We start from the raw sequence: 16,655 nt of genomic DNA on the forward strand, positions 1-16,655 counted from the left end.
TCGCTGCAACTGCTTCGGGAAATGCTGTTCGAAGGAATTTTCTGTTCTTGCTTGTAGTTGTATACAAAGTAATTGTAATTTGTGTGATATTTCGTCGCGTGTGAATTTACGTTTTTAGTTTTAATAATTATTTATGCGTTTCACAATTGTAAGAATGGAAAGGTAACTACGGAAATGTAAATGTAAGAATAAACTATTTATTAACATTTTTAGAATATTTTTAATGAACTCCTTGTTTTTCAGTTTCAAAGTACTTTTTATGAAATTCAATGTCGAAGAAAAAGTCTGAATCATTTTAGTAACACTGTCATATAGCACCTTCTGTTATTTACGACATAGGAGGCCAGAAAAATATTTCAGATTCAAATCATTCCATCGATTTTCAACTCAACTACTAACTCACTTATTAACAAATATAACAAAACAAGATAATACCAAACAGATCAATTCTCATTATCACAATCGACCCTGAAAGTCGCAAAAATAATTGCCTCTTCATATTTCCTCATCTCCTACCAGAAGTAATTAAGAACCTCTGTCGGATGATCCACTCGACGCTATACCAAAACGTCGCATAAAAACTTATGCAAGACCGAATTGCGTGAATGTTAAAGCGCAATCGATCACTCGGCCCTATCGTCCGCGAGTCGTCGTACTTATTATACGCCTCTCGCGGTAACTCCATCGATCATCAAGCTAACAGTGCATAGAGGCAAAGGGACTCCTCCAGTTACGACGCTTGGCTTCCGACGCATGGTCATTACTGGCTCGCGGCAGTAACAAAGGATGTAACGATAGAAAACAAAATTCCCTATAGTTCCGTCTCACTTTGTTGCATTCAGTCTAGCTTTTATCCTTTGTTATTGCCACGCCAAAAATGACAATGCGTCGAAAGCCGACGCGATGAGCATGGTGAGTGGAAGGGTCCCCTTGCCCCTGTACACTTTTAGTTTGGTGGTCCGTGGAGCTAACATGAAAGGCATGCAGTACTTAGAGTTCTCTCATCCTTTTCTTATCAGAAAAAAGCTTTGTTTCTCGGTTGCTCCAAAACAATCGTCGCGGTCCAGCAACAGTGACGCTGAGCATTCCGTCGCGATTCCGCAGCTATCCTACTCACTGGCTTAACACTAGGTTTACGGAACACGTCAATTTGAATGTCAAGTTGAAATTTATACATATTATTCGCTAAAGTCATATCAATTTTGATCGATGCAACTACACGAATATATATCTTAATTGTCTGCTTGTAAACTGCTAATTTTCACGAATCAGATCAACTAACATCAATTTCGCTAGGAACAGTAAAATAAATTGTACAATAATCCTCCGTAAACCTAGTGTTAAAAGTGAAGAGGGGCAAGTTCAGTCCGTTAGCAATGGCGGAATTAGTTTCAGCACGTCTTTGTTACTAAACGACCCACGAGCTGAGTGGAGCGTGCGGCCGAATCTTCTTGCCCTCTTCACTTATGAACCGCAGGCTCGCTTGGCTCACCGGAGTAGCAGTATGTAGAATCGCCAGCGTCGCCGGCGTGAGATCGCAGCAAAATAGGCTCTTAGCTTGTTGGCCGATGGAGCTAACGTGAGAGGTGTACAGTACCTATACGTTTCCTTCTTTCGTCACTCACCGTTCTCGACGTTCAACTCCGCGGCGGTTCTGTAGGACATAGGCCTCCCGAAGTCGCTGGCATCGCTCGGATGCAGCAATAATTGATGAGACGCCCTGGAATGATGTCTGGAGGTGGACGCGCGGTGCAAGTGAACACTATTTAGGACGGTATTGCTCGAAGCGCGGCTGAGCGCCTCCCTTTGACGCACGGCCTCCTTGTAGATCTTGCAGTACATCACGATCATCACGAGCCCCGGGATCCAGAAGGAGACCGACGAACTCACCACCGCGTACACTCGATTCACCACGAACACGCACACCTACATAAGCCCACCGAGATTTTGTACGCCGTGAATTGTGGAGCCGCGAGGAGCAACGGCTTCACCACGGTTTCTGTGTTTTACTTTGATGTTGATCGCGATCGATCTGGGATACTTTTACAGGGAAACATTATACAGAGGGCTCGGATGGCAAACAGGGTTGATTATGTTTTCGTTGTAACCCTCGTGTTAGCAACCGATATGTCTGCTTTGATCTAAATTTTAGTAGTAATATTTTTGCGTAAGACAATTTAGTATTAATTTTGAGTAAGATGATTTGGTACTAATATTTTTGGATAAGAAAGTATGGTATTTATATTTGTGCATACAAAAATTTAATATCAATGTTTTTGAATAAATTCTTTATTTTCGAGTGAAAAAGCGATGTAAAAATGTCGAGATGACGGAGATTCCAAGTGATTTTGTTAAATCTTCACAATGTGAATTGATGATGTATTGATCAATAGATTAAAATCGATTTCCGGTTGCTAACATACGGGTGGAACGTTTAAAAAGTGTCTAAATAAAGTTTTTGGATTAATTAAGGTTGAAAGTGACTGTCAGTGTGGTTGAAATTAATAAATGTCAACGATTCTATTATAGGAGGTACATAATAATGAAAATGTAATGTACTGCTTCATTAAATCTGGAACATGGTTTCGCAATTTGTACTGGCAGTATGTACTAATATTGAGAGTGTCGTCTAGAAATAAATTGTAATATTAATTAACAATGCCTCTATGAAGAAATAAAATGGTAAAGATGAAATTGATATTGTTGCCGATACAGATTCTTTTGTTAATTTGCAATTATATTATTTCAATAAGAAATAAATACTTGACTAATATTCACAGAACACGGTCTACTAAATTTAATAATGTTAATCGTTTACTTTGTTCTTCTAAGTAATAGAATTATATCAAATTGAGTTTAATGTTTTCTATCACTGCCATTCTCGCGTACAGCAATACAATTTCCACCAGACTAAACTGAAGAATTTCAAGAGAACTAACGAGAAAAGGAATGATATATAAAATAGTAAATTGCGCCTGAAAATGGTCATTAAGAACACGTTAAACAACTCCAAGAATTAATAGGATGGAATGGGACAAGAACTTGGTAACTATTAATAGAAACATGGAAATTAAGAGCCAGCGAGATTAAAAGCAAACAAATTAAGAAAGTCAATTGTGAAATGTTAATTGCCCCGATATCGAATTTTTTTGCGTGAAAGATGATAGAGGCTGCAGGGCTTGATGCTTCATTGTCTCAACGAGTATGGAATGGGCTAATGAGTGACGCTGATCAAGAAATTCTTCAGAAAATTTCTCAGCTGGAAAAGTAATAGATTTACTAACACTTTTCTAATATATAACTAATCCTTCATGCAAAAAAAGCGAAAAAATAACGTTTTTTTCATTTAAAGCTTTGTTTCCAAGAAAAATAATTTTTTAAATTTATCAAATGTATTCATTCTTCTTTACAATAAAACTTTCGTGTAGATATATTTGAGAGATGACGAATGTTTCAATAATATTTATATAACTAACTACTATTCAATTAAATTAGAAATTCCTAAAAATTATCTCTCAAATATATCTATAGTTAAAATATTTTCAAATTTAAACGAATTATTGAATTAAAAATTGTTATTCTTGTTTCAGGCTTATTTTCGCACGTAGAGTTATTACACGGTCGGTTGTAGCACGATTTTTAGTACACCCTATATGTGAGCGAATATTCGCGTTAACGGATGCGCGCAAAATACAGGAACAAAGTTATAAGTGGTTGAATACCGGACGGAAAGCTATAAAACCAGAGAATATGACTTCATATATAATAACTGGATACATTGTTTAGGAACTATGTCGGCTATGTTTGAAAAGGGAGCATCATATCGCGGGGAATGGCGAAGATATTCATTTACCATTCCGAGAAGCGATGAAGTGGAAGGAACGTGGCCACCTTCCAACGGTTTAAGTTTATTTCTCAATTTACTGTTTCGATCGGGATAAAATGAAAATTTCAATTAAGTGTTTCTGAATATTTTCTTTTAATTATTGCACCGACTACTGCGGTAAAAATAAAATTTCGTGACCCAATAGACGGATGTTGGAATAATCAATGAACGAGAAGTTTTACGTAAAAGGGTATCCACGTAAAAAATCTGCAATTTCCAACGACGCAGCAAGCGTTTTAACGTGTGTCGAATCCATTTAATTGTTTCTACTGTTTGAAATGAATGGGAATGTCCGTTGCAGGAAATGAGATTTTAATCGCTTCTGTAAGAAGACACACGGCCGCGGAGATGGAAAAAATGCGAAACGATTCCGTGTAACCGGCATTTAGTTCATGTAGAAAGTTAAACAGCGGAAAAGTACAATGCATTACGTAAACGGTTTTCGAAATTGCTTTTTCCGGCGATATTTGTTTTTTTCCAGTGTCTTTCCATGAAAATTGCTTTCCTCGGCAATGCCGCAATTTCGAGTAAAAAATTAAAGACGGAAACAGTTCGTTATTTTTCGCGGAAGAATGAAATTTCCAAGGACACAATTAAAAGAATGTTAGAAATAAGACTTCTGTGCTTGGAAACAAGTAGACTGCATTTATATGCATATATAATAAATGAATAGCAGAATAGAATTCTTAACAAATTCGAATATTCATTTGATATTAATCATTTTCTAGAAAAAGTTAATTCAATATAGATATTTAAATTTCTCTAAACCTTGTTGGTTCGAAGTTACTAGGGATGATATTATTGTATAATAATAATTACAGCATCTTCACTCTTGATTTTCCTCTTATATCATTATGGAAAGCGCCCCATTAAAATTTCCCCACCTCTCGTCGGCCACCCCGTATATTTTAATATCATTATACGTTATCATATTTCATTCAACCAATTTAAATTTTAATATGGTTGCATAGTAAGAAGAACGAGCGTAATTAAACCATGAACGGAACTCGAAGGTAAAACGCCAATTTTCTCTATAACTCCTATTTTCTTCGATTGATCCTTAAAAAGTCGAATTTACGTAAAAATCCGCGGTTTATGTAACAAGAAAGAGTAGAAAGGGAGACAAGGATGTGCAAGAAAATGTAGTAAAGTATGACAAAATATAGGAAAATGTAGAAAAATATATAAAAATGCAAAGGAATATAGAAAAATACAGGACAGTGTAGAAAAATCCGTGGAAAATGTAGAGAACTATAGAAAAACGTAATACAATGGAAATGCAGTAAAAAGTAATACAAACAAAATTTAGGAAAATATAAAAAGTACAAATCTATTAAAATAAAATGAACAACGAACAAGAATGTACGAGAAAATAGTGAAAGTCTAGGAAATAGGGGATAATGGACGAAATAAAAAATATCAAGAATTAAAAACTAAATTACAAAATGATACATGAATTATAGACCTGAAATTGAATACACTGTATAAATTACATGAAAAAAAAGGAACGTATCGCAAGTGAGAAATGTTCCGTCTGAATGGGAAGAGGGTGTGATACAGTCTCACAGTGAAAAAGAGAGACGCAAGGTGAATAGCAGTTTATAGCGAGGTGACGTTAACGCCAATAGCGTGGAAAATATACGTGCCGGTATTGGCGGGTAGGTTAAAGATGGAAATGGAGGCGAATGGGATAGTGTCGGGCAACCAGACTCGTTTTGGAAAGGAAACGGCGAGGGTAACGTGTTACATAGAAACGGGGCTGGAGGATGAATCTGATAAGGGAACTACGGGGACCCGAAAATTCCGTTTGTCCCGGAACTTCACCGAATCGTTGGGGATCTGAATCGAAGTATCCGGAAACTTTTCCCGCAACTTCGGCTGCTTTTTGTTCCTTCACGGGCAGGGGCATCCCTTATAGGTTAATGGATGTTCACCCATTTTCCTGTGACCCCCGAAAACGAGCACCGGATATCACGGAATTGTTGAAAAGGAAATTTAGTGCTTTATAAAACCGCGCGAGGGATTTTTTGAAAATTTATCATTTCGATAAAAAAGCGTCCCATGCTCTCATAACTTTACACATATTTCGTGGAGACCGCACGGTACAAAAGGAGAGTAGATTTTCGAAACTCCCACGGTATACGGATAATACACGTGAATCTTTAAAAAGTACTTTCAATATTCTCGGTCTATTGATTTCCAAGAAGCTTGAGAAATAAATGAAAGTTTCTGGTATTATTAAAGTTTCCTAGGAAAGAAGAGGGGAAATAATAGAATCGTGCGAAGGGACAAAAAGCTTTTGTTCGATTTAGTGTGAATGGATAGGAAAGAAAAATGTACGTAGGTAGGTTGAAGATTTGATTATTTCGAGATAATTGAATAAATACTGCTCATATGATTTAATGATTTTATCTAAACGAAACAGTGGAAGTTTCAGTCTTAATAAGAAAATGATAGATTGATCCGTATTGTTAATTAACTCGAAATAAATAACTAGGAACAACAGTGTTAATGCACAAAACGACAGACTATGTAATAAACAAGATTGCAGAAACGCTTGAAAATAGATCAGGAAAATTTGGAAAACACTGCAACTCGAGTGGGAAAGCCGCGCGTGTGCTGGACGCGGATTTATTAAAGCTATTAATCCCGGGTTTCCGTTTATAGTACGCGCGAATCAGAGAAGGATAGTAAATCATATTCATGCAAATTCCGAAGGCCGTACGTCTTGGCCATCGTGTTTCCTTTCGATCGGCTTCCCCGGTTGTTGTTTTCGATCGGTCAATTGAAATTCCGTTTCGACTGAAGCGTAAATGAGCGACTCAGAATAATAATGGTCTAACTACTATTTCTTAGTTTCGGAGAAAACAATGCTTCACGAAATGTTCTTGAATTAATTAACCCTTTGCACCCGATTTATTTTCAATGTTGTCAGGTGTAAACTGGTATTTATTTTCAGGGAAATGAATTAAAGTAATTTACAGCGGTAGAATTCAACGTTTTATATTTATTTTATTTATTATTACTATAACGAAATTTGATATTTAAACGTTATTGCGTACATTTTACAGTGCCACAAATAAAATATAACAAATTTGTGTTTCCATTTCTAGCGTTACATACCCGTGCAAAGGGTTAAATACTGGTATTATAATTACTGATATTAATAACTGATAATAATGAATATTATTGATAACATTGTTAAATTAGTTTCAATTAACCCAAGAACATTTCACTGAAACTTTTTCCTTTTTGTCGGGAAGTCTGGAATGGAAGAGAGACCATTATTATTTTGGGCCACTGAAATACTCGATAAAACACTCTATCAACTATGCCATAATGAGAAAATTTAACGCTGCTTACCGTGCCCGTCGTGCCCTGACAAGATTAACAGCGGGACGAGAGTTCGAATTACGAATTAACGCGGAACGTGACGCGGCGAATCCACCGATTTAAGCGGAAAGCGAATCGAATTCATTCCCGTTCAATCCCCCCGCCAGATAAATAGGGATTTACGAGACTGTAAATTGAATAGAACACAGAAATTTCAGTCGATAGTTTTTCTATCTAAGAATCCAGCCATTTTTTATCGGATATTATTTTTTCGATAATTCATGTCTCGATAAATTGCGGATTAAAACTTGATGGATATTCGAGACATTTTTTAGAATTACACGCTGCGCGAGGAAATGTATTGGAGAGGTATACTTTTGAAATATTGAGATCTAAACAAAGTCTCATTAAGCAAAATTAATGGAGACGAAGCGAATAAAATTTTTGCGATTCGTTACTGAAGGGATGCAGCGGAGGAATTCTACAATTTAATGCGAACTTTTGCGTGTACAGCCGTGTGCATTTCTGCAAGACGAAAAAGAAGTTCCAAGAGAATTTTCATTTGATCCTTAATCCTATAAGTGAACGTAGGATATTTCTTTTGCAGGAACTCGTTGAGAAGTCGCTTTATTGTTGCAAACGTTGGACTCGGGAAACTTGATTTGTAAAAACGCCCACGTCTAAATATGGTAAATTAAAACAGTAAATTGCTTCTGTAAAAACATGAACATTTTGCGTCCTTCCCACATTACATAATTATCAAATATTTATCTTTATTTTGCTAAGTTTCTTTAAGTACACCAAGTAAAGTTCTTGCATCTATAAACTCTTGTTACAATAATGAACTGCGAACAAGAAACACAAGAATTACCAAAGCACAGAAGCGCACAATCCCCGTCACCCTACATTAATTCTAAAAACCGTGCCACAACTCAGTAACAACATCAAACTAAAATACCCCTTAATTATCCCCAAAAATATACTCAAGGCCATAAATTCATCACAACGGTCGCCCTTCTTTCGTCAAATTCCATTCGCCAACATTATCAAACAAAACAAGAAACAATCTTCGCAACCTCCATCCTCCTACAAAAATATACCAAACTCGCCACCGATCAACATCACCAGTAAAACTCCAAAATAGCTTCTCAATGTTTCCTCTGCCAAAGAAGAAACACCGTAATCATCGGCATAAAGAGAAACCTCCACCAAAACCATGAACACTCCACGAAAATCTCTACCTCTGGGTTGTCTTTGAGAAACTGCAGGTGTTCATTGGTGGTGTACCACCCTAAGAATATAGGTATGAAGCTGATCAGCGCGGGCAACAGCCAGGCGCTGCCCAGCATGCAGGTCACGGTGATCCTCCTCATGATGGCGGCGTACTCCAGCGGCCTGACAATAGCGTAGTACCTGTCCACGCTGATGCAGCACAAATGTAGTATGGAGGCTGTGGAGAAGTATACGTCCAAAGAGCTCCAGACGTCGCACATTACTCTGCCGAACACCCAGCGACCGGTCAGCTCGACGGACGCATTGAAAGTCATCGCGCAGACGGCGACGAGAAAGTCAGCGGCCGCCAGGCTGACAACGTAGCGATTGGTGGGCACCCGTAGCTTCCTATGGCGCCTGACGCTGGCTATCACCAGCGCATTCCCGATCAACGCGGTCACTATGATGCTGATCATCACCATTCCTTTAGCTACCGTCCACACCACGTTCTGCTGTTGATAAGCGTCCCTGGAGATGGTTTCCTCGACGGTCGTGTTCACCGTTTCCACGAGACGATCGATAACAGATGTCGAGCTGATCCTGGACAGAGTCGGGTAGTCCACGTCCTCGCCCGATGGCTCACTGGCTTCCATTCCAGAACCCGCGGCCTCGCTGCATGTTACGCGAAATGCCCACCGTTCAGGCAGCCGTAGTCCCTCGTTCCCGGAATACGGTCTTGAAGTTCCGGAAGCTGCCGCGGAAGATTGAGCGGTATTGCGCGACGAGACGCATCGCGCCGGAAGTTTTGACACTCGCGCGATAGCGGCTGACACCGCTGGGGATTACCGCACTGGGACTAGTACCGGTTTTTGGGTGTTTCGTTTGGAACTGCTTGTCTTCTGTTTGTTTGTTTCTAAGTGGGAAGTAGAAGTTTCGTTAGATTGGAATGCGGAACTTGATCAACTTTGCCATTTTTCTAATGTTTCTCGGTAGCTTTGATGAACCATGAGGTTTGGGGTACTAGAGTTTCTGGTAGCTTCTGTTTGATACGCAAGCTGAGAATGATGAAATTTTAGATAATCCTTCTTGAAAGATGTTGAAGTTGGAGACTTTAGATAAGTTTCGTTTTAAGATATTGAAGTTCATATAGTTTATATTAATTTCTTGGACAATATTAAAGTCGGAGGTATTCCTGCCGGAGAAGTTCCCGAAGATATAACTGACAGGTTTTTCATTTTCAAATTATTCCGTAATTGCGAGTAAGTTTGGAGAATCGTGTTATCGGACAGTTCGTTGTGAAGGTTCGGCGTTGTTGAAATTAATTATTCGAGGCCGGTCGGGAGCATTGTTGTCGAGATCGAGTCGCAACGGCGCGAGGCTCAAACTTTAAATGGCTTCCGGCCGCACCGTGCGCCTCCGCTTCTTTGTCGGGAAAGGTAATTCCGCGCGGCAATAAGGGCCGCGGCAAAAAAATCGAAAAATCTTCAGCGAGAGGTGAATGCCGGGGCGACACAACGGCGAACTTTCCGCATAAACATCGTCCGAGGCGGCGGAGTATACTTTAACATTAAAGCAAACAGCCGGCGGCGAGTGCCAGCCGGGACAAGTTGTGTGCATATTTGGCTTGCCCGAAAAACGCCTTTCGTACCTAGTATTCGAAGTAAAGCGCAAACAGTCGAGGGAGGCACGTAGACGTAATGTGCAAATACTCATCCGAGCTGGAATTACGCACGGGGGGAAACTCGCTCCTCTTTCCAGACTTCCGTCGGTTTCCGAGCAGAACCGTCGTTGAAATATGTCGAACGAGTGATTTAACTGGTTCCACGTCGCATGAATCACTGGTAATAGGCTATATGCTAGGTACTTCGTTTATTTGTAAATAGGTCCGAGCGTAACTTACGATTATTGCATTTCGAACGGGAAACGAAGAGACGAAATTCGAAGATACATAGACTATCTATACTGGAATTAAAACTATTCGTTTTAGAATTCAATAACTGTATAAATTAACAGATAATTCTTTTTAATTTATTACTAAAAATAAATGCAAGTAAATACTCAATAGAATAATAATATCAAGAAATTCCTATTTTGAACATTGATAACTTTGAAAGTTACCCAAACTGCAATAATAACATTCTTCAGTGATATATTATTGAATTCTATGCAAAGAACAAACATATAAACTCAATAAACACAGGGTTGCAATTCCTACACCTTCCAATTGTTTCGTGAAACGCTATCTTTCCGAATTCCAGCAAAGAACATTGAAACTAGTCTAAGCAGCGCTTCCTTAGACGAGACTACATCGACTCACTCCCGGCGTTAACAAAGCCCAGTGTCCCGAGACGAGACATTTCCGCGTCCGGGAGTACATTCGCCGTTAAGTAGAGCATAATCCTAGTGGCAAGTGTCAAACCCGAAATCAGAGCTAGAAGAGCTGTCAAGGTGCAACCACAGCCAGCCGAAACCGAGTTGTTCTGGAACAGCGATAACGCGAGATGCGACTCCGAGAGTTACAGGAAAGCTGAACAGGTTATCCAATATGGCGGACACGTCGCCCGAAGAGGGATACCTGGCGTCATGACCACGGGTACGAGCTTCAACCGAGCTTCGATTCTGATAAGAGGACAATCGTAACGATCCCGCGATAAAACGACACTCGTTCCGACCGTGACTTTAATTTCCACTCTGGCAGTTAGACGCCTTTAATCTTGAGCAACGACACCGCAGAGACATCGCTGCTATGGGACTTCGAGAGGCAATCTCGTAGTTAATCGGATGTTTGTCATTCATATGCTAGTGAAAACGAATTTGCTTCGACGGCACTCTAGCTTATCGTTACTGTGTTTAGTCTTTGCTCCGTGATAAAACTACCGAACAGTTAAATTGAGTTTTTGAAATTCCTTTACAGAAACTCCGAGAGTGCATCTATTAAAGCTTCCATTGATTTACAATTCAGTTCCTGTATTGCTATATCAATTTCTTTCATCATTTCTCAGAGAGACAAATGTTACCTTTTTAATAATTACGAAAAGAAGAAATTCGGAATGGGTATTTTAATCTGTTTGGTAGCTTTAGTGTTAATAATATACCGTGGTATGCTTGTTTTCTAAAGTATTTATAAATGGCAGTTGCAATTAGGAAACACAAGTAGGTAATGTGTGTTTATGTAGAATAAACATTGGCATACATACAAACATTAGGAATTTGAACAAGTTAAAAATAAAGCAGTCTCATTTTAGAAATTTAAGAAAACATTTCATTATTGATCATTAGTAATAAGCATTAATATCTGTCAAAAATGCCTAAAATTTGTTACCTAGTTATAAGACACCAATCATAGAAATGTTAATGTCCTGACTCCTAAATGTTCGTTTCAAATCACACAAGAAATATTTAAAATCATAAATCGCGATTAAAAATATACCAGAAAAATGCTGAAAACAAAATTTTCCTTGAAAAATCATTTTCCTTATGTCACATATTTATAAAAAAAGTAACCTAATATTCATTGAAACAAAAAGATGTTAGTATCAACATTCTTCAAAGGGCGGTAACGCACTCATTGGCAACCACTGGGTCAGATGTGCACACAGCGAGCCGTCCAACGTTAGTCCGCTTTGTTTCGCATTAACATAACACACCAGTGGCCGAGACTGCCGCATTGTTTGCGTGTTCTGAGGTTTATTTCCAGAATTCTTCCGCCGTTTACACTTAGCGGCCGTCCGACGAATTGTTCTCTATGCGGACCGTTGCGGACAACTTTTTTCAGTGACACGTCTGCGTCGAATGTTTAATTGTTTAATCGGAGAGTTCGCATTGTAATTGCATCGAGGAGAGCCCCGAGAATTTACATTCTTATGGGCGAATCGACGCGGACGAGAAACTTGTTACCTCGATGAATGGCTTCACGAGGTGCTGGAGGCAATAATGTCTGCGCTAGAATTGGAGTTCCCGCTTTATTGTCTTGCTGAATTATATTTATTGCTGCAAATTGCGTTACAACGTAATTTTACTACACCCAATTAGGAGCTATTTAAACTGAGCATTTAATTGCTTTACTATCGAATTCCTGGAAAACAAGGAACTCTATAATCCAGAATTCTATGTAAATTAATCAAAACCAAATAATACAAATGCTGTATAGCTACCGTAGGATATAAAAAAGTAAACTTTCAGTTTAAAGCATCAAGAATCATTCCGAAAGAAACATAACAAATAATAAACTAAGATCAAAAAAATTCTAACCAATATACGCAACAATCACAATCATTTATCCTGTTACCTGTGGAATTTAATTTAAAAAATCTCTCGTTTTGCGCGATAAAATCAGAAAATGAAGTGTGTATTCGTCAAACACAGGGAGAATACGCCCAGGGTATACTTCAATAAAAAACCAAAGCAAAACAAAAAAAAATTACACGTTGATTTGAAAAAATAAAGAATTTATCGTTGGACGAATTAGTATCATTTCAAGCTTAAAGAAGTCGTGTATACTCGTCAAATGCAGTTAACGGGTTAAACAAATAATCCATTTAACATCAATATTAAAGGAAATATCTACTACAATCGAGGTAACAAATTGCGTTGAGCACACTTTCGTCACTGTTGTCGCCGCGTCAATTTTCTCGTGGCTTGATTGCTACGCCCACAGTGTTCCAGCCGAAATCAACATGGCCGCCGCGGCCCGTCATCATTACGATAGCCGAACCGTGCAGTCCAAGGTTTCCCGATTCTTCGCGACATTGCGCCGCAACGTTCGCGGACGCGAAACGGGTCCGTGTCAGGGCCATTATCATTCGTTTCCTCTCGGTCCATCTCAATCGTGGAACGCCGACACATCCGGCCGTTAGCCAGCGAGCGACCGCTATCAATAAGTCCACTAGAGCCAAGGTCTAGATCACTTCAGCGACAGACGACGCCGCCGCGTGAGAAACCGCGTGTCCCAGGATCGAAGCAGCCAACATGGCCGCAATTAATAGGATGTTGATTGCCACGAAAGACTTTAGAGTTTCGCCTATTACATATTCTTCTATGGTGAAGATAAAAAGGAATCTATTACTTATTATTTCGCATCGCGATCCTTACGTTACACGATTATCCAGTGATTTACGCTGTTGAGCAGTCTCATTCGACATCAGTTATCTGGCAAATTATAATTGTTTTCGATTAATTTGGAAACTCCGGTCATCGGTGACCGCCATGGCAGTCAACTTGTTAAAGTCGTCCGAAACACACCGTAGTTCCGGCGGAAACGCGAACGGTTACAGCCGCAGAGGATGCTGGGACTGGGCTTGATTTCCTGTGCTCGATTTAGCTTGATGACAATGGGGAAACGATACTTGTCGTTCTAGCAATTATGGTAACTTTTATGTAGCGAGTTTTGTACGAAGTTACACAATCGTTTGTATACGCTTTAAGATTCGAATTCGATGGTCGTTAAGAAGTTTATTTTACCTTGGAAGGTAGATAGTAATAAATTTGTTTGTTCTTGGAATAAAATTAATTGATTTCATATCAAATTTAACACGAATATTGAGTTTACTATTTTGCGAACTAACTTTTAATTAACTGAAGATCAATTTATTCTGTTCTATAATTTGCTCTGTTAAAGAGTTCTTTTATTAACGAGGCAAAATATTTAATATATCATTTTACGTAAACTTATTACGTTCCTATTATTTAATTTTGCGGTAGTCTGATAGTTAGTCCTTATCAAAATAGACAACTAGAGTCACATTATTCTATAGTGTGATGTTACTCGACCAGCAGATAAACGAAGCGGTTTTATTATATGACACAACCTCCGCATAATTACATCAGCAAGCATTAAGCTATTTTTAGAGTCAGGCGACTGTGGCATCGGTATCGACACAATAACCATTTAAACTGAACAATATCATAAATAAAATATTACAAATATCAGAACGAGATAATTAAGTTCACTTTTGATACAAAAAATTAATACACTCTCAAAGCATTGATTATTTACACGTTTAACAATCGTTGAACGACTTCCTGGAAAAGTCTGTTCCAGGAAATAATATTATCATTCCATAAATTCATTCAACCATGTTCCCATTACATTTAATTACGAAACTATGGCTTCTATTTTCCTTCAATATTAATTTTCCATTAACTGCTTACTGAAAAATGTTGACTATACTCCTGTTAATTACTTCGATAAAGGGAAGAAAATGATGAGCGATGAATTTGTGCATGGATTATGTCCGATGCACCTACACTTTTACACAGTTTCATCGCTTTGAACTTTGATTATGCGTTTCAGAGTGGACCAAAGCTCGAACAATAAAGTGCACAAAGACCTCCGAAATAATCTCATAATGGCCACCGTTATTTCGACGTCTTCATCCAGTTCCTGTCATTCTCTTGAAATGCGGGACAATAAAAGCATTCATCTCCGCGGCGTAACGCGACGAAACGAAGTCTCGGTTATTCAAAGTCTACTTATTATTAATGTTTCTCCGGTCCAACCACTCGTTACGTTTTAAGATGTCCCATCAACGATTTCTCCTCCGCTTTTCGCGGAGCTGCCTCGTTTTATATTCATGATCGCCGTTATAATTTAAAGACTTCCGGTTCCTCCCTGTGCACAGTTCAACGGCCGGATCGTTGCGATCGGTTTCTGCCTCTATTCTAACGAAATCCTCTGATATCGGCGTATCATGAATAATATCGTGCATTTATAATTTCCATTGAGCTATAACCTACATTTTTACCCCGTAATTGGACGTCGAGTTTGTTCCGATTTCCCATCGACAATAACAATGTAACGGTCACTCGACTCGGGTCCGAGTATGAACTTTTTCGATGGAAGAAATAACAAGAAAAGTTATTGGAAACTGTCTCCAACTTTCTTTCAGCTGAAGATGGCTGAACAACCTTGTTGCTTACTTTCCTAGCTTCCTGTTTAGCAAATAAGCAAAAATATTTGTTTTCCTCGGTAATGTTTCATTTCGAAATTCTTCGTGCAATTATGATGCAACTTTCAGGTTTTTGATACGAACACCCTAGAAACAGAATTCTATTTCTTCCTTTCTCGATCATTCAAAATATCTTGTTATTAATATGTATTTACCCAGAATTATAGCTGAACGTGCCTTTCAATATCTTCAAAAGTTGTTCAACAAGATGTCAAACAGAAGTGAAACTAACTCTAACTCAAATTAAACATTATTATCCAGCTGGCAATCGTCGCGTTTCAAAGCAAACGTGGATATAGATGACCAACGGAATTCTCCTTCGCCTTTAGTAAGTTATTAGCGATAACCTCTAGCTAGCATAGTTGCCAAAGAAATCATAGGGCAAGGGCTTAACCTCGCACAGTTAAAAGCAATCACACGTGTACAAATTTCAAGTGCAAGAGGAACGATTCTCCCAGTGTTTCGCGTGTGCACACAGCACGCAACGGAATCGATCGTCTTAAAAAGACGCTGCAAGACGACATTTGCCCTGTTGCCTGTTTACGTACCCAGTTGACTTCAATTTTCCTCGGACAGGATAGTATCGCTGGCGACCGTGTCGTGTTGACAGAAGAAACAAGTAGCTAACTCCTATTTGAATTACAACGCCGGACATGCTGGAGTGTTTCTCGGCGGTCAACGGGAACTCGTAGTGGCTTGGCCGCATCAGGATCACGTAACGCTCGCGAAACGGTCCCTTCTTGACGCGGGGCCATGATTTACGAGCGACAGCACTCGACACCGCGCCGATTACATGCGCTCCCTTTCGTTTTGTTCTTTCGCTCAGCAATTTCGACGGGCGAGGCCCGCCGCGGATATTATTAGGCAAAGGATACGCGAAACCGAATATTATGATTAGACTGCGGACGTTTATGGAAATTCGCAGTTCTCGGCGTTAATTCGTGGAAAAAAACGCATGTGATACTTTTGCTTCGTGGTTGCATATTTAATACTCTGGTTGCCATCAGAATTTTAAGGGTTTCGTCATATTATTTGTTCTTTTGTAGTAGAGACAAACGTTATTCGGATTTGTTGTTAGTAGAATGTGGATCGTGGAAATTTGCGGTTGTCGAAGTTAATTCATGGGAAAAGACACATATGACACTTTTATTTCGTAGTTGCATATTTGATACGTTTATTATTATCAGAATTTTAAGGGTTTCATGTAATGTTATTTGCTTTTTCGTAGTAAAGAAAAATGTTCTTAAAATTTCTTGTTTATAGACTATTGGCCTTTA

The 16,655-nt window shown here is 38.9% G+C and overlaps 1 protein-coding gene across 5 annotated transcripts in view; it reads right to left on the reverse strand.

Moving 5' to 3' along the window:
* The window catches only part of LOC116427659 (octopamine receptor beta-1R), a 181,527-nt gene that overhangs the window by 41,262 nt on the left and 123,610 nt on the right, over window positions 1–16,655 (reverse strand). For 2 of the 5 annotated variants that reach the window (XM_076372099.1, XM_031978252.2), the window contains exons 2-3: window positions 8,461–9,344; window positions 1,626–1,926 (exon numbers count right to left, since the gene is read on the reverse strand). The exons of the other annotated variants lie outside the window; for them this stretch is intronic. In XM_076372099.1, coding sequence (XP_076228214.1) covers window positions 1,626–1,926; window positions 8,461–9,084 — 925 coding nt within the window. In that variant the 5' untranslated portion in view covers window positions 9,085–9,344. The remainder of the gene's footprint in view (window positions 1–1,625; window positions 1,927–8,460; window positions 9,345–16,655) is intronic. 5 annotated transcript variants of the gene reach the window in all.

Source organism: Nomia melanderi, chromosome 1 (assembly GCF_051020985.1).
Source record: "Nomia melanderi isolate GNS246 chromosome 1, iyNomMela1, whole genome shotgun sequence".
Taxonomy (NCBI): domain Eukaryota; kingdom Metazoa; phylum Arthropoda; class Insecta; order Hymenoptera; family Halictidae; genus Nomia; species Nomia melanderi.